This window comes from Ambystoma mexicanum, chromosome 12 (genome assembly GCF_040938575.1).
Source record: "Ambystoma mexicanum isolate Mex_15411 chromosome 12, UKY_AmexF1_1, whole genome shotgun sequence".
NCBI classification, from domain to species: Eukaryota; Metazoa; Chordata; class Amphibia; order Caudata; family Ambystomatidae; genus Ambystoma; species Ambystoma mexicanum.
This window is the reverse complement of record NC_090936.1, coordinates 1178786590-1178809690: the sequence shown is the minus strand read 5'-3', so window position 1 is coordinate 1178809690 and position 23101 is coordinate 1178786590. Positions and strand designations below refer to the sequence as shown.

The 23101-nt window shown below is 43.2% G+C and overlaps 1 protein-coding gene across 1 annotated transcript in view; it reads right to left on the bottom strand.

Moving 5' to 3' along the window:
- The window catches only part of AMDHD1 (amidohydrolase domain containing 1), a 426527-nt gene that overhangs the window by 372736 nt on the left and 30690 nt on the right, over positions 1–23101 (bottom strand). Inside the window, exon 3 of the mRNA XM_069629827.1 lies at positions 1109–1173. Coding sequence (XP_069485928.1) covers positions 1109–1173 — 65 coding nt within the window. The remainder of the gene's footprint in view (positions 1–1108; positions 1174–23101) is intronic.

Below are 23101 nucleotides of genomic sequence, written 5' to 3'. Positions count from 1 at the left end.
CTTTGTATATTTAATAACATGCCAAGTATAAGTTGTTGGATAAATTAAAAGAACATTTTATGTTTATAGCTTGTAGTATATCTTTCAATTTCAATAATGGGAAATGAACATCAAACCACATGCTTGTTTTCAACATCTCGTCAGAGGTATTCTTCCATTTCTCACTTTCACCCAGACGCTCACTGTCTCCAGAACTCTGGTCCTCTGTAGGCTGGACTATTGCAACAACCTCTTTCTAAATCTTCCTGCCTCTACTCTTCGACATTTACAACTTATGAGTTGTCCTTGACCTCAAGCCAGGGGATCGGATGTCTCCAGCTCTGAAATCTCTTCACTGGCTCCCCGTGGCTGCAAGGATCAAGTTCAAAACCCTCTGTAACGTCCACAAGGCTTTCTGGGGCCTGGGACCGCTCTACCTCCAACTTTCTCCTCCTAAACCTCTCCCTACTCCAGCTCTCCGCTCATCCACCTCCAACTCTCTGAGGGTCAGATGCTTCTCCAAGCAGAGAGTTGGGGGCAGATCTATCTCCTCAGCTAAGTTCTCCCTCTGGAACAGCCTCCCTGCCTCTTTCAAACTTGAGCAGAACCCCCTCCGGTTCCGGAAGCAACTCAAGACCTTCCTTTTCTCTTCCACTTTCTCTCTTCCTCTCCCCTGCTGCTGCACCAGACTGCTCTGCACATTGGTCACCTGGTCACCCTCTGAACTCGGGCCCAGGCTCCTGCATGTCCAGTTGTCCTAGCACTGCCTCCGGGCTCCCCAGCACTTCAGGGTCTGTATCTACAACCCTACAGTCCCTTCTCTCTGCACTTATGAGCCACCCGCTGGCTGCACTTGTGGGTAAACTGCACTTCCCCCTTTCCCTCTCCCCTGGCACTTCTCCCCTTCCATATTCCCCGCACACGCACAACCTGAATGACACAAGGCCTAGTAAAATCGTTATTTCGTTCTCCCTTTGTTTCCCCCTCCTTGTCTTGTTGCGCCTAGAAACACTTGTGTACATGCGTGTTATAAATGCCACATCATATCATAACAGTACAAAATATTGGAAACTTAATAAATAAATGTAACAGTTTAATTCCATTTTAGCCTACAATATCCATATTGTACCTTCATTGCAAATTCATGAACTCTGTCACCAGACCAGACTGGATGAGTGTGTGCATCTACCAGACCTAGAATTAAGAACATAGATTAAAAAAAAGTTTTAAAAACCATTAAAACTCACATTTTCTATGAAAGCAAATGATTAAAAGTGCCAGTATTTACAAAGTGCCATTGGACACCAGAAGAACAGCTGGTGATTGCTACTTTGGTAAAAGTCAAACAAGCATGTACACTTAATAAAATACGAAGTAAAAGAACAACTAGCAGCAATTTTTGGTGCTGAGAAATGTAGTTTCAAGTGCAACTCTTCAAACATTACTGTAAAAAGAGCATCGGTCCTGCACTGTGGGTTATACTGACAGTAGAATAGTGGTTCTGCATGCAGGTGGGGGGGGGGGAGACAGCAGCAGATGCAACACCTGCAAGAAGCAGCATCCCTGATCCAGTGGTGTAGCCTGTGCTTCCACAGAGTACTAGTGTCAATATGACATTGCACAGCGGCAGTAGGGGCACATTATGGGAAACACTGAGCGATAGCCTTGTAGCACAAAGATGGAGCGAGTGGCGATAAGCTTTAGAACGCCTCAAGTATTGGCTCCGTGCAGCAGGCTGCAGTTAGAGTAGTGAATGAGGGGCGAGTAGGGTCATGAAAATAATATTAAATAAGGAGGGGTGAGGTAGAAGTGCGGCGGGTGCTGATGCAGGGTTAGAAGTGTAGCAAAAAGAAAGTAGTGAAATGGGCAGCTAAAGGTTTTGAGCAGGTGAAATAAATGATGTTTTAAAAGGGATTCAGAGATGGGGTAGACGGCCTATTAGGTGTAATTGCCAAAAGAAGCAAGCGCTTCCGTCTTTGCAACTTCTGTGAGGGTTTGGGATTTTTTTCTTCACACTTAAGAACGGCGTGCGTGCCTTTTTTCGTAATGGTTAGCCGCCCAGCAAGTGCCCGCATGGAGTGATCAGCTTTAAAAGGAGTTCAAGTAAAACTAAGAGATAGGCTCCAGTCCCGAAAGCGTTAACATGTTTGTCAAAACAAGTGCCAGTAACATTAAACAATAAAAGTGGTGGAACTCAGTTGCTAGTAGTTCACACTCCCTTCCACCTCCGGACAGCATCCGTGTCTTGCAATGCCATCTTAGAGTTAGACTGAGCTGTGTTTCACATCAGTCATAGCCGTGTCTGGCATGAACGTGGCTGCAGTGAGACGGAGCTTTGATTTTGAGGACATGCCATATGCTAATGGTTCAATAATTACAAGCCAAAGGTCACCTCAAATGCATACATTTCTCACCACGTATGAAGTGAATTCCACAGATTTGAGACACGAATGGCGCTTCCCTGTGCCTACAAGAGCTCCGTGAGAGAACCAAACTTCTCGCTTCCCAGGCTCACCAATGAGACCCCCAGTAAAGGGTTGTATGTTATCCATATTTCTTCGTCAATACTGATACATCTTGAATGTGGATAGCGATATAATAGTGAACCCCGGGGAAGCTATTAGGGACCAGTACATAATGGAGATTGGAATGCATGCAACTCCCACCTCCTGTGTACACCTGTAACCTAAAAAAGAATCCCCCTTTTAAAAGGTCGGACTCCAGAGTTATCACTGGAAGAATGCACTCCCATTGCTACATATTGCGCGCAGAGGTCAGTAAAATAAATACCTTTGCATCCCAACAAGATGGTCAAACGTTGTACCTTTCCCTCGGGCGTTATGGAAAGCCTCTGCTTGAACCTTTTTTTGCCAGAGATTATTTTGAAACAGTTTACAGCTATTTGAATTGTCTGCCTTATGAGTCACTGCCTCCTTTGACTAATCCTGGTTGCATCTTCCATGTTTCTTAACAACGGCATGGAATCTTTGGTGGGAAGAGGAGGCGGGGAAGGCATTTCCATTCACCAGAATGCGGATCACATGGTGACACACAGCGTCTTTCAACAATGAGACCATCTTCCATCAATGAGGATCCTACATCTATTTTCTGAAACTCAATTTGGATAAATCGGATTGTCATCACCACGGCCACATCCCCTCCTATGTTGAATGCTGGTTATCTGTTCCATGTTCACTTAGCATCGGTCCTGCACTGCAGTGGTCGGCTCAGGTTTTTAAGAGTGTACGCAATTTTTCACTTTTACGGTTAAAAAGGACTATGAAGTGAAGATTATTCAATATTAGTGGATTTTGGAACTATTTTATTTGAGAAATGGCTTTCTTGAAAGATATCAGTTTGACAAAACTCAGTCGTAACTGAGTAAAGTTCAAAATAATAATAAAAAAAATAATATATCAGTTATGATCATTTCTTGGGTGAAAGGAGTACCTGGAGACAGGTTTAAAAAAAAAAAAGTTTATAGGAGGTTTATTCGTATAGCTTCTTGGTTACATGATACATCCAGACACTGGTTACGAGTAAAGGGTACAACAATCGACAACTAGTCCGCTTCTCAACCCACATGGACATGCACAGAATATCAACACACGTAACTCAAAGAGTTCAATGCCATCACTCATCCAGGCACATAGTGTTCGATCATGTTAGAAGCCATTTTCATAGAAATCATCCTTTTCTACGTGAAACAACAAGGAAAAGAAAGAAGGATTTGGTGGGTATCCCCCAAAGGGAAATTTTAAATAAATGTAAAAAGTGCACAATAAAGTTACAAAAAGACCCAAAACATAAAAGTACTTCCAGAGTAGGACAGTAATCAAAAAGTGAAAGTAAAAAAGTAATTCAAAAGAAACAATTGCTAAATATTGGAGTCCAAAATACGAAGAAATAATGACAGAAGACACTAACAATTAAGATGCCTATACATTATCACATGTACTTCAAACGTACTTTTTTAACTAAACTACTTAATGGGCAAGGCTTGCCTTGAAAGGACAGGGGGATGTGCTCTGCATAGGTGTTCAGTGTAGAGCACTGCACTTGTCACCACGGTTAACGCCATAGGATTCAGCTTTAGATACTGGATCCATTTTATACATCATGTTTTTATCAATTTGACTTATTAGGCGAGATACAATCTTTCCTTTCTCCTAAACTTTTTACTGCTTTCCAGGCCCTAGAACAATTAAGACTGGGCAGAGGCAAAGCTCTTCTCATTGGTAATTTTGGTCAAGCTTCCCCCCTCTTCACTTTAAACCACAGTGTTTGATTACCAGGTTGCAGAAATATGACCAGATCACCTCTGCGTTGATTCCATTGCCTTAGAATGCATTGCTTTCCATGCAGTTCTACGTCAACTAGTTCTAGATCAACTAGGTTATTTGGAATAAAATGTGGGGAGGTCAGGGAGGGTCTAGAAGAGAGGACTGACCCCCCCACTGCCACCCCCGCGTACATCCAGTGGGATGCAAGGTTATTTCACATGGGAAGACGACATTGCAATAACTTCCTTTCATTGCAAATTTAAGTATGTCATTCGGGGGACCAGAACGCAATATTTTGGCACATTGATGGGGGTAACGGGGATTCAACATAAAACAGTTTGGAAAACACTGGTTTAGAGTCACCAAATGAAAGGACACTTTCCAGCTGGAAATCACGAGGTTCAGATGTGTGTCCTTTATAGTGGCCCATCGATTATGGAATGCTTTGGGGTATGGTAGTTCGATTCACGTCACCACCATCTGTGTAAGAGGGTACATCACCTAGAACCATGTTCACAAAGGATCATCTGCAGTAAACCTTTTTACGGTTTCGTAGCATTGACTGAGAATTGCAGTTTGGATGCTGTGCAGCCCTCTGGACATTCCGCTTAGTATCCGCATGGACCTCCAGGATTTGCCTTACGGAACCACGTTTCCAGGAATGATCAACCGTAGGGACCAGTCCTAGGGTCAAGGCAGCAAGGCCACTTGTTAGGGAGAATGTCCATTTCTGTGCCAATTCCCTTTAACCTTAGAGACCCCCAGCTCTTTTGCTGGACTCTAGGCTTTTGAATTTTTACTCATGAGTGAGTGGGACATTTTCCCCCCATATATTTTTCTGACTAGGATATTTGGTTTCTTACTGTTTAATGGAGTCCGTTAACCTCAATAGGCATCGGTTTTTTGCATGGTGACACACAGCACCTTTTGGACTTCTCTTAATGTGTCAATACATTTTCTTGGGTAAACTACTGTTCCCAAGAATAGGAAGAGGACTTTTGTCTTACTTATCTTTTCTTTTGTGGGTCCAGCACACACCACTATGTGGAGTGCTTGGGGGGGTTACATAGTAACTCCTTATCCCACTTCTCATGTAACATTTTGTAACACCAACTAACTTGAATGGCTAGTGGCAGTGGTTTCTTTTGTATATGCATGCTGATTTCTCAGCTGCAGTACAGCACCCAAGGGTGACATTTTTCCCAAAATGGACAGTCTTCTTTTTTCACCATTTCTTGTCAGTTAGTGTCTTCTGGGCTTTTACTCTGTTTAAACTAGGTGAGAGTCCTTTGTGCATTTTACCTTTGGCGGGCTTCTGCCCTGAAGCCCACCCAGGCTCAAGTGCGTCTGGAAAAGCAGAAAGTGAGGGAGGGTCCCGAAACTTCCCTGCCCTTGGTGTGCCTGAGTGAAACCGGTTCTGATAGGCCAGCTGGCTGTCCGTGAGGACAGCCACCCTGCTGGGCAGCGATTGGCAGCCCTAGGGCTGTGAACTTGCTCAAAAGGCAAGGTTTTTGGGACTAGAGGTAGAGTCGACCACTAGAGGACAACATTCAACGAAGATGTGGAGGGACGCCAGCAGCACCCACCTGGACCGCTAAGTGCCTGGTGAAGCCCTGCAGCTGTGCTGATCCCATTTTCATTTCGACTCGGAAGACCCGCAAAGGATGACTTCCTCCCTTGGGCTGGTGAGACCAACTAGTCTCGAGACAAGCTTCATTTTGGCGCAATCCCCGACTTGCTGTCGCTTTCCAAAGCTGCAGAATCCCAATGCCCGGGGACCCCTGACCATTATTGGGTGCATTGTCTTCGGACGTGCGAATCCGGCCAAAAACTTTGTGGTAATCCACATGGCCCTACAGAAGCAGGAAATCTTCATCCAGAGTCAACTCATCAGAGTCCAGGATAGAGGGATCAAATAACTTCCAAACTGAGCTGTTCGTTCTTCTTTGGCGCAGAGAAAAAGGCACCAAAATCACAAAAGGCCACTGGATCCAGGAGAATCTATTACTGCAGAAACCCTCTCTCGAGTGCTGCTGTAGTAGCCCACCAGGCATCCTCCCTTTCGTCACCACGACCAAGGACCAGGAAACAAGGGTCTGCCACACTGCAACAGGAAGGCATCCAGTTGGAACAAATTCTTCAATTCTCAGGTACTGTGGAGTTTGGGATACATCTACCTTTTGCCATTTCGGGTGATTCCGAGCTTGGGGAGTACTATTGTAAACCCTTTTGAGTTGAGCTCACCTCACCTATACTGGCCTCCCAGCTTGTGCCTTCTTCAAGGTGGCTCCTCTTGAGCTTCTGTGATTTTTCTACTGAACTACTGACGAGTTTAAAACATTTTCTAAGAAGAGGGCATCAGAACTTTGTACTGGCGCATTGACTGGCTGCCCTGGCTCCCTAAGGCCCCGTTCTGAACATATTGGCTTTGGCAGTGCGTGTTCCCTCACATGTTTTAATTGTTGAACACTATTATTGCTGGGATGAAAGCCTACATCCCTCTGGGAGAATCTAACATTACTTATCAAGTATGCTCTGATCTGACTAACTTTTCCCTCTTTAAAAATCAATGTTGCAATGGTGATCACAAAAGTGCTAATACTGACCTCAAATGATGTCACTCAGTGTGCTGGAACATGTTTAGCATAAGAAAGGTTTACTCACCTACTGTATTGCTCTCGTTGAACTGAACGCTAACTTTTCATTTAATAATATTATTAGTTGCTGCTTTTTAAATATTGTCTAATTATCCTTGTGTGTATATATAAATACATATTTATACTTTAACTAACGGTGTAAGAGTTTACTTGAATACCTGTATTTACTAATTTCATTGCACAGTGCACAGCTCCACAGCTCACATTACCCCTTTTAGGCCTGGCTGCTCAGTCACTCTACCAATTTGTGTAGCGCAGGCCTATCGTAAAAAGGTAGGTTACCTATTACCAAGAGATAAGTCTAACATCAAGTTGGACTCTACAAATTCTTACCCAACACCACTGTATCATCGCTTAAGAGTGCTTGTCAATTTTAGATCTCACATCAACCCCTTCTGCACACCCCAACACCACACCATTACCAGCACAGATTGGCTCATTTTCTATTATTATTCTCCAGTGTACGCTTAACTGTGTCAGCGCGCAGCCATCGTATAGGACAGACTCCCAGCATCAGCGGTTTGAATGTCTCAGGGTCAACTTTTAAGACTGGCCAACATGAACGTGCTGAATTTGGACAAAATGATCACATCTTGTTCACCGAGTTGAAATGCTTATGTTGTCTTCTAGTTTAACTGCTCCGTTAGGCCTCACATATTTCATTATCATTTCTACACAACAAATATCGTTTATCATATTTTACAAAATGCATACAATGATCGAAGAGAGTTCCCATGTGAAGCACTTGAAATATCCACCTTGGAAGGGATAGAGTGGGGGGATGGAGCAGGGCCTTCATAAGCTACATGGGTTGAGGAAACTTAACTGCAACATACATTCCACTAAGACACTCCACCACTCATTATGAAAACAGTGGCCATAAAGATCAATTTGAAAGTCTGAATGCTACAGAAGTTAACATTTAATCTAGTTTGGATGCTCTAAGGGTGGGAGAGAGAAGTTGTGGCGCCGTCGGTGGAGAATAGAAACTATATTCGGAGCCCAACTACATCATAGCAAATCCCGTCAAATGCCCTCAGGAGCCTATGTTGCTGATAGGATAAAAGCTAAAATAAATAAAATGTATTAAAAAAACCACAACAACAGGCACCTAATATTGGGATTCTCTGATATACATTTTTTGCCTCAGAGGATAATCCACTTAAACAACTTGGAAGAATTTCCAACCGGAACTGTGAAGTGTAACAGTGGCACCCACAGTGCTGTGCAGGACTTTTAGCCTTACATCGAGAGGTAATAATGGTCTTTCAGGGGACGACACTGGAATGTTCAAGATTGTACTCATAGGGTTACACGAAGTAGGAAATCTGAGGGCTTCAGTCTTGGAGGCTGTGTAAAGACGGATGTCTGATCACCTTCTGTGATAACGACTAGCTGAAATAGAATGCTATAACAATGCTTAATAAAATGTCATCGTCAGTTTGGAATTTGAGGCAACAGACTAGCTCCACCGGTAGCTTTGAAGACTGATTGCTTTGGCACATGAGCCACTTGGGCCTAAACATGATGATAGTTTGTTTGAGGTAGAAAAGTTGTTGATCAAGAATGGCGTTGAAGTTGAACTGGTTGGAGGGATTGTAAAGCACATGGCAGGGGTGACAAATGTGTGTGGGCTCATCCACTGGTAATATGGCGTGGTTGTGGACATCATGGGACTATGTTGGAATGTGTGTGAAGTGTGAAACATTCTGTTGTGTTTGTGGTGGGGTGAAGCTGCCCAAAAGACAACTAGTTCAGTACTATATCGTAATGCTTTATGAAATTAAATTGGGTCAAAGAATGATTTAGCTAAAGCACTGTCCAATCTGAAGGAAAATGTCAAGAGTTAAAAAATGTTCTTCGCCTGGGTCTCAAGGTTTGGACAAAGAGTCTCTGTGTCAGCGTAAAGTCCTTGATGAGGCTTCTAGGGGTTGCTTTTTTAACTTTAAGTCATTTCCGATTTTGGAAGTTTGTGACAATTTTGTCATACAAATTACATTTGGGCCATCTTTAGCTCCAGAGTTCTGTTTTAGGGTCCCTCTCCTTTTAGCTTCAAACCGTGTTCTGGGGGGTGAGGGGGTCACCTCCGTTTTGGCATAACCTGCATTTCGGTGGTCACCGCTCTGTATCGGGGTACTCTCCAGTCTCGGGTGCAGTTCTCTCCCCTTTTGGCGCTCCAGTAAGTTTTAGGGTTCATGTTCATTTTGTGGTTATTCTGGTTACAGGGTTTCCCTGATGTTTTGAAATGGTCTCCTGTTTTGGCTTCACAACAGATTTTGGGGTTGACCTCTGTATCAAGATTCAGTTCTGATGTCGGCTGGTCTGCCAGAATCAGATGCTTCCCGCTCAGCCTCACAGGCAACAGCCCCAATAGCGAGGATGACAAGCTGGTCTCCCAGCCTTTAAGCAGACAGCCTTTATGAAGGGGGTGTTTTCACAGACTGCTCCTTCAGTCTCCCTGCAAACCTCATTAAGTTTCCATCTACAGATCATAGCTGGCTCTCAACAAGAAGCATCCCTCTTTCATAGGTGTGAACTGTGGACTCAGTGAGGTCCGAATTCCCAATGGTGTTTTGAATACACCTGGTCGGCTGGAAAAGGACTGGCAATCCTGCTATTCCTCCCACAGTTCCATCATCCAGGGAGTGCAGTATTCTGGTGACATTCATGATAAGAGACCAAAGCTGATGCAAGGTGGGTCGACCATTTTGGATCTTTTTCCTATGGGGAAATCTTTGCAAATAATGTTGAGCCATCTCGGACTTCTAGCGGTGAATGATTTCTGCCACTCTCTAGACACCTCGCCTGATACATCTGGACTGTACGACCCTCACCTCGCCTCCTGTAAGTCTCTGCTCCTTACAGGGCGATGGAGAGCTTCTGTCCTGGTAGGTCACTGGTGGTTGTGCACAGAAGGGCTCCAGTATTCCCTACCTCCATATCTGTACCAGTCCGATATGCTGCTGTCCCTCAGAGCATCAAACAAATCTGCCTTGCCTCCTACACAAAGGCTGTCTGGTACGGAACTGGCTCTCAAATGGTGGGTGAGGGGCAGGAGTATCTTCATCACAAAAGGTTTAGTCATTATCCATTTTGAAAAATGTATGGTCTTGGCGGGTGTTTTGGACCTCAAAGGGATGGTCATACATAAGCATAATTGAGTGAATCTGTGGCACATCATCCCAATGTTCTTTATAAATGTAGTGCTACCGGCTGATTCAAATAGTCCATTGATTTGTAACGAATAGTATCCACCTGTTGTGATTAATGGGTTGGAAATGTATTTTGGATGATGTGACCATGAAGATGAATTGTTCATTCAGTCATGGCTCAATCAGCTTTTGTGATGATGAAAGGGCAAATGCCTTCATCCATGTCGACACCCCTATGTTTAATGGTGTGTCAGGGGTCTCCTCAGAACTCGCCAGTAAAAATTACAAAAAGTTGTCAAAAGGAGTGCATGCCAGGCAAGAAGTAACGCAGCTTTATTCAGGGCCCCAGGCACAGCCGGTCAAGGAGTTCCCCCCTTCTCACCTGAGTTCGATCTTTGCTGGATTTCTTGATCGATGCCTTCTTGCGTACTGCTCGAGTCTTGAATAAGGCTGCACAAGTCTCTTCCGACTCCAGCGTGCGTTCAAGTACCGGGATGCAGGGGTCCAGGAATCCAGGAAATAACAGGGTGTGCAACTAGCACACAAGTCCAGGAATCAAGAAAGGAAGGAAAGGGACTAGAATTGGGTTAGAGTGGAAGAAGCAAGGGAAACAATACCGGGAGCTACGGAGCACACGTCTGATCGCTACTTCGCAATAGCATTGAGACGCGCAGGAGCGTGGCATATTTATGGTACGTACTACGTCCACCCGTGAAGGCTGGTGCGAGGCATGTCACGTGATACAGCCATGTTGGGAGAAACAATGAATGCAAGCCCCGCCGTGACAAGGAACAGGAAGTCCAGAAGGGGGGCGTTCTGTGGGTCATGACGGCATGCCTTTCAGGTTGCTTGATTGTCGTGAAGAGTATTGAAACCTCTGTCCCCAAGTACCACAGAGAGAGAATACAAGATTACTCCCTATGCGATCATTGAGGCCACAGGTGGGTAGTTCTTGCAGCTCGGATCCACGGGGAATGTTGAAACCCAAGGCAGCTGTAAAGAAAACCTTTATTAGCAATCAACTGAGCACAGTACAAGCAAACAGGCAGAATAAAGAACAGGGCTTACCTAAACTGATGGGTGAGACAGCCCAGAATCTAAGATAGTTGGTAATTCTGTGGATGGGCACGTGAGCTGGTTTCCCCGATGACAGTAGGGAGAAGAACTGTAGGCTGGGTTAAAACCCAACTTGCCCTCCTGTAACTTGATGAAACAAAAAGACCACAATCCAAAGTAATTGATAACGTAATGCAGTGAAGAGGAAACAATGCCAAGTCCAATTCAGGGTAATCCAAGACAGTCCAAAAAGCGTTCCGAGTTCGAGATGATCCAGCAAACAGAGCCAAAGACGAGAGCAAAAGCAAATCCAAAAGCAATCCAAGAGTCAAGAGCCGTGAAACACAAGGTATCCAAACGCTGTACAGAGTCCTCGAAAGAACAGCTGTGAAGCACGGACGTGCGGAAGTTCAGTGCTTAAATAGCGGAAGCTTCCGGGTCACCTGATCCGCGATTGAGACGGATGAATGTGTCACGTGACCCGCAGACACGACACGTGAGCGTTGTTTTGATCTCAATCGTCTCCATGATCGCGGATTTGACTTTCTGCGAACAGCGTCCTGTAGCCGGTGCCTGCGAGCTCCCTCTTGCAGACGCCATGGCAGACGCCAATGAAGGAACGGAGAACCCTTGAGTCTGCATGTGTGGCCCTTGGGGTAAACCCGCTCACATGACAGCTTTCCACTGTGAGGGACATGGAGTGGAAACCTGACTGGGGCGACTGGTGTATTGTGAGTATTGTCTGTCCTATTGTCTGACCTAGATGTTTGTGAAAAAGGGACAGAATGAGAGGACAGCGTGACAGAGCCCCCCCCCAAAGGCCCACGACCCCGTGGGCACAACGGATTGTCCCTATGGAAACTGGAAACCAAACGAGGGGCATGCACATCACGTGCAGGAATCCATGAGCACTCCTCCGGGCCATAACCCTTCCAATCCACTAGGTACTGCAAACCCCCTTTGAAGAAACGAGAACCCAGAATAGCAGACACTTCAAAAACATCCGGGGAGGAAGGGGAAACCGGAGCTCCAGGAGAACGAAGACGTTGGGACCAGGGCAAGGTTTGAGAAGAGAGACATGAAAGACGGGGTGAAGCCGCCATGAAACCGGGACTCGAAGGTGATAGGCCACAGGGTTGATCACTCGGGAGACCACAAAAGGACCAACGAAGCGGGGCAACAACTTGCAGCTACCCTGTAGATGCAGATGACGAGAAGAAAGCCAAACTCTATCCCCCACAGCAAACTAAGGGGCCACAGAACGCTTCCGGTCCGCGGCAGCCTTCATGGAGTCCTGGGCTTCTTTGAGGTGCAGCAAGGTCTGCGCGTGGACAGCCGAGATGTCTCTGATGCAAGAAGAGGCAGCCGGATTACCAGAAAGCGAAAAATCTGGGATGGGCAGGATTTTTGGGTGCTGACCATACAAGACATAGAAGGGAGAGAAACCAGTGGAAGAGTGCACCGCGTTGTTATAGGCGAATTCAGCCATTTGCAACATGCAAAACCAGGATTGTTGATGCTGGAGAATCAGGCAACGCAGATACTGCTCCATGGTTTGATTAACCCTCTCGGTCTGTCCGTCCGTCTCCGGATGGTAGGCCGAAGAGTAACGTGAATCGATCCCCACTAATCTAGTCAAGGCGCGCCAGAAACGAGAAGTGAACTGAGGACCCCTGTCGGATACTAACACTGATGGTAAACCAAAAAGGCATACGATGGACTTGAAAAACAATCCTGCCAGAACAGGAGCAGAGGGAATGCCCGAGCATGGAATAAATTGTGCCATTTTGGTGAATGAGTCTACCACAACCCAGATGGAATCAAAACCTTGAACCCGGGGAAGGTCCATCACGAAATCCATCGTCACGGTATGCCAGGGCCTCGGAGGTATGGGAAGAGGCTGCAGGAGACCCAACGGTCGTCCTTTCCTATGTTTGGATTGGGCACAAACAGAGCAAGTGTTAACATAGCATTCCACATCCCTTCTCATGGAAGGCCACCAACACCAACGTTGTAGAAGCGAAAGTGTTCTTCGCTGCCCAGGATGTGCATGAACAGGGAGATCATGGGACCATTCAAGAGCCAGATTGCGAATATCAGTGGTGGGTAGAAACAACTTGTTCTGAAAGAAAGGCAGACCATCTTGTAATACCAAATCCCAATCTGAAAGTAAGGATCGGTGAGTGGAGACCCACTTTCGGACCATATCCAGCAGAGTCAGAGAAGGAGTACAGAGACATATCACATGTTTCTTATCTAACAAGGTCTCAGGATACAAACACTTGAAATTGTCACCTCTAAATGATTGCGCAGCCCTGAGCAAATGGTAAATGTCCTATTCAAATTGAGTGTGTAACTGGACAACAGATACGGTGAAACAAAGAGTCCAAAGCAAGTAGATTCTTCAGTCAAAATACGCTGTTGAAACAGATTTTATGAAATGATGCAAAAACAAGACTGCCGACACGTGTTTCGACCCAGAACAACGGGTCCTTTTCAAGGCAAGACTGTGGTGTTAGTATGATTCATATGCATTCAAATACAGCAATATATTATGTAATCATGCCATAAAGATAAGAACATTTGAAATTTAAACAAAATTAACCAGCAGAGGAAGAAGAGGAGGCCAGGGTTAAAGAAGAGAAATGCAAACAAGAAAGAAAAAAGCCCATATGTACATTACATCATGTCAAAGAGCAAAGCAACCATTTCAATGTGAAACATATTCCAAGTAAATAAGAAGTAAATAAAAAACATTTGATTTATTACCATATATTGTCGAACCAAAAATCGCGGTCGAAGTGCCAATATGTGAATGTCCATATGATGAAAACAAAATAATATGTAAAAAAAAAAAAAAAAAAAAAAAACACCATAAGCCTGAATCCTAAATGAATAAACAACTGGTACATTTTTACAATTAGTTAATCCCATGTACACGCATAGTGCAAAGGTAACAAACTATTGTGCCAAGGATCAAAATGCTCATCCCTCATGCGCCTCATGGTGGTAAAATGTATTGTTACATTGTCACCCGTGTGTGATATAAATGTTAGAATGAATAAATGTTTTACCGTATGTTATTCAAACTGCGTTGGAAAACCCAAAGCCCTCCTGGGGGGGCAGATATATGGGCCAATTCTAAAGTAGTTGATTCTCCTCAAGAAAATAAGCGGCAAATAACTGAAAAATACATAAACAGAGAAGCCCAAGGCATGAGTTGCCTTGACAAGAGATCGACTTATGACTTGAATGGGTTGTCAAAAAAATCCAAATGCGTAAAAATAATGGACAGCAATACCTGAAGCAGTCTCTGTTACTGATACAGTGTGGTACATTCCCAGAACATGGGAGTTTGTTCAAACGTTGCAACTGCCAAGGAAAGACAATGCATCAAAACCCAATTCCACAGATGGGTCAAATAACATGAATATTTGTGAAAATCGTTCTAACAGTGAGATACTCTGAAGGTACTGTCAAGCCCATACCTGTGAGTTCAGGGGCTGGTTCCCCACTGTGGCCAAAGTCCAAACGCTTCACGAAATCAGTGTTGTGCAGTTCATTCCTTCCATGTGTTTAGAGAAAAGAACCTAAAAATGTGTCACATGACTCAGTCATGTGGTTAAATTTAGTGCATGGAATTGTGGTAATGGTAGTCCTTGTATTAAATAAGGCAAGCGCTTGCATTTTATATGTGCCCTAGAGAATGTCTACATCCGTTAGCACAACTAATAAATATTAAATAAAAGTCTAATGCATAATAAGCTGTAATGGCAGTGTGCATGCAAATAGAAATAATAAAAATATTTTATCTGGGTTGTTTAAATTTGACTAAAAGTGAATACATAAAAACAAACAGGGAATAATGAAAATGCAGTTACTGCAAGTATAGGAAATGTGCACCAGCATTTATGTAAAGCATTACAAAAATACATTTAGTTCCGTGTCCGTGTTGAGACCAAGACTGGTACAACGAAGTTTGGCGATGGTGCGTGCCTCAAGCTGGCGTAAAAGTAATTGACGGTCCCCGCCTCTTGGGTGGGAATGCGCTTGAATGAGCCCAATGAACTTAAGATCTTTTACTGAATCCATTTGATGATTCTGTTGCCAATGAAGTGCAAGAGGCAGCTTCGGATCTTGACTCTTCAGGTGTGCAAAATGTTCTCGAATGCGAACTCGCAGTTCTCTTATAGTAGAACCAACATATACTTTGCGGCATACGCATAAAATAGCATACACCACAAATTTCGATTTACAATTAATAAAATCAGAAATGTGAATTGACAAACCATGGTGGCAACTAAATGTATTTTGAATAAGAGCATTTTGGCAAAAATTGCATAGACCACATTTGAAAAAACCAACAGGTTTGGGTGGAAGCCAAGTCAGAGGCTGTGCATGAGTAGGCTTTGGTTGTAAAAACGAAGGGCAGAGTTTGTTGCGCAATGTTTTATTACGAGTAAAGATGAGTTTGGGTGTAGCCGAGACATAAGGCAGAAGCTCTGGGTCAAGTCTCAACAAATGCCAATGTTTGCTTAACAGGCGATAAAGCATACAATGGTCTTCTGAATATTTCGTTATGAACTGTACATACTCCAGACTTGGTCTGGTAGATTCTGTATTCGTAACCAACGTCTGATCCTGAGTGAATGTGTTGATACGATTAAACCCTTGCTTAATGCATTGACTACTATATCCACGTTCATAGAACCTCCGCCTAATCATGCGACACTCATGTTGAAAAGCCATGTCAGTACTGCAATTACGTCTCGCACGATAAAATTCTCCAAATGGGATGTTAGAAATGACAGATTTTTTATGGCAGCTGGAGGCATGCAACATAGCATTAACTGCGGTGGGTTTCCGAAAGGTTTGAGTTTGTAGTTCACCATTCACAATGTTTATCTGAAGATCAAGGAATTCCATAGACTGAGAGCTCACATGTCCAGAAAATTCTATGCCAAAATTATTATGATTAAGATATTCAGAAAAACCAACAAAGGACGAAGACGTCCCATTCCAAATGACCAGGACGTCATCTATGTAGCGTCTCCATACTATGAGATTCTGTTTATATGGGTGGTCTGTGTATATGTGTTTGTCCTCAAAAAAAACCATGAATAAGTTAGCCAAAGAAGGGGCATATTTCGCACCCATGGCTACTCCTTTTGTCTGTAAATAATATTGATTGTTAAACAAAAACTGGTTATGTGCTAACGTGAAATGCAAGAAATCTTTGATCATGTAAACATGTTGACTGTGTGATGCTGAGTGGTTGCGAAAAGTGTAATCAATGGTTTGAAGAGCTAATCGATGCTGTATCGATGTGTACAATGCTTTAACATCAAACGTGGCTAGAAGATAATTAGGGCACCATTTTAACTGATGTAAAATCTCCAGTGTGTGAGTGGAATCTCGTAGGTAGGCTGGTAATGCTGGTACCATATCCTTGATTGCAGAATCAATGTACTGGGAAAGTCCCTCAATGGCCCATCCTAAGCCACTCATAATAGGTCGTACCTGGGGTAATGTTGTGTATGCCTTATGAATTTTGGGCAGAAAATACATTGTAGGAATGACCGGATTAGGTCTGTAAAGGAAAGCCTTTTCCTCATCTGTCAATGTCCCACGTGAGTGCCAGTCATATAACAAAACGTTCAATTCAGATACCGTCTCTTTGGTAGGGTTGCCAGGTAACAATTGATAACATCCAGGAGTACTCAGATGTTCATTAGCCATAGTAATATAATCTGCAGTATTTAAAATGACAATATTACCACCTTTATCAGCTTCTTTAATGACAATGCTCGTATCCTCAGCAAGATTTTTGAGAGCAGTTTTTTCGGAAAGAGTGAGATTGCTCTTGGTTGACTGAAACTGGGAACGATCTATTTGTTTGTGTATATCTTGAATGACTGCCTGATAAAAGGTGTCTATAACAGTAGCATCAGTAATAGCTGGTACAAATTTGGATCTGGGTTTGTGCTCCATCATTTCAAAATTATGTTGGTGAATGCCTAATACCTGTTGTAAGCCATTGGAGGTGCTAGCAGTATCAACGTTAAGTGACATAAGAAGTCGTGTGTCTTCTATATCGGAAATGGTTAAGCTACTCAGTGATGGAGAGGCAATATGTGGCCTGTAGATTGCAACTTGTTGATGGAAATACTTTTTAAGTCTAAGCTTGCGAATAAATTTGAATAAATCAATTTGGAAATCAATAAGATCAGAATGACAACTCGGTACAAAAGAAAGACCTTTATTCAGAAGGGACAGTTCAGCGGAGGACAAGACCTTACTTGATAAATTACAAACTAAGTGCGGAGTATCGATTTGGTTGGCAAGTTTTTGGAGCTGGAACGAGTGTGCCTCTTGTTTGCGTTTCTCCCTTTGTCTGGCCCTTGCTCCTCTTCCTCTTCCTCCTCGGAAGATGTGGCGGGAGTTATAGTAGGTCGCCCTAAAGGGACAGTGAAGCGAACTGTTTTATTTGATAGAGCAGTTTGGCTAGGGATGTTGCCTTTTTTGTATCGTTTGATTTCAGCTAGAAAGCCTCTGCGTTGGTGCATAAGAGCAGGAGTAAAACTTTCCTCCCCTTTATCGGTAGCACTGCGTTGATCTTCCTCGGATTCTGTCTCAGATGAGACCGGTGTGGTGGTGGGAGTTGCGATTACAGATTTGATGTTATCCTGATCAAATTTCGCCTGAAAGGTATAGACTCGATCATTTGTTTAACAATCAATATTATTTACAGACAAAAGGAGTAGCCATGGGTGCGAAATATGCCCCTTCTTTGGCTAACTTATTCATGTTTTTTTTTTTTGAGGACAAACACATATACACAGACCACCCATATAAACAGAATCTCATAGTATGGAGACGCTACATAGTTGACGTCCTGGTCATTTGGAATGGGACGTCTTCGTCCTTTGTTGGTTTTTCTGAATATCTTAATCGTAATAATTTTGGCATAGAATTTTCTGGACATGTGAGCTCTCAGTCTATGGAATTCCTTGATCTTCAGATAAACATTGTGAATGGTGAACTACAAACTCAAACCTTTCGGAAACCCACCGCAGTTAATGCTATGTTGCATGCCTCCAGCTGCCATAAAAAATCTGTCATTTCTAACATCCCATTTGGAGAATTTTATCGTGCGAGACGTAATTGCAGTACTGACATGGCTTTTCAACATGAGTGTCGCATGATTAGGCGGAGGTTCTATGAACGTGGATATAGTAGTCAATGCATTAAGCAAGGGTTTAATCGTATCAACACATTCACTCAGGATCAGACGTTGGTTACGAATACAGAATCTACCAGACCAAGTCTGGAGTATGTACAGTTCATAACGAAATATTCAGAAGACCATTGTATGCTTTATCGCCTGTTAAGCAAACATTGGCATTTGTTGAGACTTGACCCAGAGCTTCTGCCTTATGTCTCGGCTACACCCAAACTCATCTTTACTCGTAATAAAACATTGCGCAACAAACTCTGCCCTTCGTTTTTACAACCAAAACCTACTCATGCACAGCCTCTGACTTGGCTTCCACCCAAACCTGTTGGTTTTTTCAAATGTGGTCTATGCAATTTTTGCCAATATGCTCTTATTCAAAATACATTTAGTTGCCACCATGGTTTGTCAATTCACATTTCTGATTTTATTAATTGTAAATCGAAATTTGTGGTGTATGCTATTTTATGCGTATGCCGCAAAGTATATGTTGGTTCTACTATAAGAGAACTGCGAGTTCGCATTCGAGAACATTTTGCACACCTGAAGAGTCAAGATCCGAAGCTGCCTCTTGCACTTCATTGGCAACAGAATCATCAAATGGATTCAGTAAAAGATCTTAAGTTCATTGGGCTCATTCAAGCGCATTCCCACCCAAGAGGCGGGGACCGTCAATTACTTTTACGCCAGCTTGAGGCATGCACCATCGCCAAACTTCGTTGTACCAGTCTTGGTCTCAACACGGACACGGAACTAAATGTATTTTTGTAATGCTTTACATAAATGCTGGTGCACATTTCCTATACTTGCAGTAACTGCATTTTCATTATTCCCTGTTTGTTTTTATGTATTCACTTTTAGTCAAATTTAAACAACCCAGATCGTCAGGAATCGCTGCCAGTTTCTAATTGCTCATCCGTCCACTGCTGTCATTGAATATTCGAGAGATTTGTGATTTTTTCAAAAACTTTTTTTTTTTTTAATTCCAATTCAAATATTTTTATTATTTCTATTTGCATGCACACTGCCATTACAGCTTATTATGCATTAGACTTTTATTTAATATTTATTAGTTGTGCTAACGGATGTAGACATTCTCTAGGGCACATATAAAATGCAAGCGCTTGCCTTATTTAATACAAGGACTACCATTACCACAATTCCATGCACTAAATTTAACCACATGACTGAGTCATGTGACACATTTTTAGGTTCTTTTCTCTAAACACATGGAAGGAATGAACTGCACAACACTGATTTCGTGAAGCGTTTGGACTTTGGCCACAGTGGGGAACCAGCCCCTGAACTCACAGGTATGGGCTTGACAGTACCTTCAGAGTATCTCACTGTTAGAACGATTTTCACAAATATTCATGTTATTTGACCCATCTGTGGAATTGGGTTTTGATGCATTGTCTTTCCTTGGCAGTTGCAACGTTTGAACAAACTCCCATGTTCTGGGAATGTACCACACTGTATCAGTAACAGAGACTGCTTCAGGTATTGCTGTCCATTATTTTTACGCATTTGGATTTTTTTGACAACCCATTCAAGTCATAAGTCGATCTCTTGTCAAGGCAACTCATGCCTTGGGCTTCTCTGTTTATGTATTTTTCAGTTATTTGCCGCTTATTTTCTTGAGGAGAATCAACTACTTTAGAATTGGCCCATATATCTGCCCCCCCAGGAGGGCTTTGGGTTTTCCAACGCAGTTACACATACGGTAAAACATTTATTCATTCTAACATTTATATCACACACGGGTGACAATGTAACAATACATTTTACCACCATGAGGCGCAAGAGGGATGAGCATGTTGATCCTTGGCACAATAGTTTGTTACCTTTGCACTATGCGTGTACATGGGATTAACTAATTGTAAAAATGTACCAGTTGTTTATTCATTTAGGATTCAGGCTTATGGTGTTTTTTTTTTTTTTTTTACATATTTTGTTTTCATCATATGGACATTCACATATTGGCACTTCGACCGCGATTTTTGGTTCGACAATATATGGTAATAAATCAAATGTTTTTTATTTACTTCTTATTTACTTGGAATATGTTTCACATTGAAATGGTTGCTTTGCTCTTTGACATGATTTAATGTACATATGGGCTTTTTTCTTTCTTGTTTGCATTTCTCTTCTTTAACCCTGGCCTCCTCTTCTTCCTCTGCTGGTTAATTTTGTTTAAATTTCAAATGTTCTTATCTTTATGGCATGATTACATAATATATTGCTGTATTTGAATGCATATGAATCATACTAACACCACAGTCTTGCCTTGAAAAGGACCCGTTGTTCTGGGTCGAAACACGTGTCGGCAGTCTTGTTTTTGCATCATTTCATAAAATCTGTTTCAACAGCGTATTTTGACTGAAGAATCTACTTGCTTTGGACTCTTTGTTTCACCGTATCTGTTGTCCAGTTACACACTCAATTTGAATAGGACATTTACCATTTGCTCAGGGCTGCGCAATCATTTAGAGGTGACAATTTCAAGTGTTTGTATCTATTAGCAGTTTATGAGGTGACTGCTGGTCCCTCTTTCGTGCAGCAACCCAATCTTATTTGGTTTGTAAGGGTCTCATTGACTTTAGTTTGTCTTCTCAAATTTAGTTCTAACCCAGCGCCTCACCACACCGGCACACCTCAATTTTGTTTTTCAAGGTCTCAGGATAGACTGGCAATGAAACCCCCCCAGGAGAGCGGGACAAAGCATCAGCCTTTCCATGAACGGTACCAGGACGATGCATGATCTGGAAATCGTAAGCGGCAAAAAACAGACGCCACCTAACATGTCTGCTATTCGAGCATTTCACAGCGTAGATTCTGATGGTTCGAGAAGACCTTCACCCGATGTTTTGCACCCAGGAGATGGTGACGCCATACTTGGAAAGCCTCTTTTACAGCCATAAGTTATTTTTCGGTAACTGTGTAGTGACACTCTGTGGGTGTAAACGTCCGGGAAAGAAAGCCAACTGGATGCAAGCGTCCAGTAGAGACACATTCTTGAGACAGTATTGCCCCTAAGACGAACAAGGACGCATCCACCTCAACTATAAAAGGGAGATCACTGTCAGGGTGTTGGCGGACAGGAGCAGTGGTAAACGCAGCTTTTATGGTATCAAATGCAAGTTGTTGATCGTTGGACCAATTAAATGGAACTAGAGGACTGGTCAAAAGAGTAAGAGGTGCTGCTATGGAAGAAAATCCAGAAATGAATCTTCTATAGTAGTTTGCAAAACCCAAAAAGGACTGTAATGCTTTAAGGTTGGTGGGAGTCGGCCACTCCAAAACCGCCTTGACTTTGGCATGGTTCATAGTGAGACCATCAGGAGTGATGTGAAACCCTAAAAATTCAATGTTGTCAGTGTGGAATTGACATTTTTCGGGTTTCGCAAAAAGGGAGAACATGCGTAAGCGTTTTAGTACCGCCCTTACGCGTCTGATGTGTTCCTCTTGAGAACGTGAAAAAATGAGAATGTCATCCAGGTAGACCACCATAAATACATCCAGAATATCACTAAATATTTCATTCATGAAACGCTGGAATGTAGCAGGCGCATTGCAAAGGCCGAAAGGCATGACCAAGTATTCATATAATCCGTAACGAGTGCAAAAGGCCATTTTCCACTCATCACCCTTTCTCACACGTACCAGATTATACGCACCTCTGAGATCTAACAGTGTATACTGAAGCATGCGTGAGGCGATCCAAAAGGGGCGTGATGAGAGGTATAGGATACCTGTCCTTTTTAGTGATGGCATTTAGACGTCGGTAGTCAACACATGGGCGAAGGTCTCCCTCCTTCTTTGGGACAAAGAAGATAGGGCTGGCTGCTGGGGACGAAGATGGACATATGTGACCCTTACGTAGGGACTCTTGAATGCAAGTTTTCACGGCTTGTTCCTCAGTGGGAGATAGCGAATATATACGACCCTTTGGGACTACAGAATCTGGTAGTAATTCAATAGGGCAATCGTACAACCTATGAGGTGGAAGGATTTCTGATGATCCCTTATCAAAGACATCCAGGTAGTCTCGATAAGGCTCGGAATTGCCTCAGCTACAAGACCAACAATGTGCGTGTCTGCCAAGGTAACGGGAGAAGCTTCCAAAGTGAGTTGTGAAACAGTACTAAGAAGTTGGGCTGGAGTGCTCTCAGTAGAAGGTGTAGTAAGGCAAAACTCCTGGCAAACTTCTGACTCAAAGAACACAGAACCAGTCTTCCAATTGATCAAAGGGTTATGCAGACGCAACCAAGGGATGCCTAAAATAAGGCCATATTGAGGCATGGAGATCAAGTCAAAACTAATGGTTTCTTTGTGGTTAGTTTGTATGACCAAAGTAAGAGGTGCTGTCTGTTGTTTAACTGGGCCAGAGACTAACGAACTCCCATCTATGGTATGTACGGGTTCTGGTCGGGTCTTGGCGATAAGAGGGAGATTAAGTGTGTGGGCCATATTGATATCGATATAATTGCCAGTGGCACCATAATCGATGATGACATTTACTGAATGTGATACCTCAATACTGGGTTTTAACAATGCATGTACCATCACGGGTCTGATGGTGCCAAACGCAGGTACCTGGTCCCGGGAGTGACATAGCGCTCGAACCCACCCTCGGGGCTATGGTCGAGCTGCCCAAAAACCCTGAGCTTTAGCCTTTGGGCGACGTGGACATTCTTTCACAAAGTGACCAATCAACCCACAATAATAGCAAGCATTGTC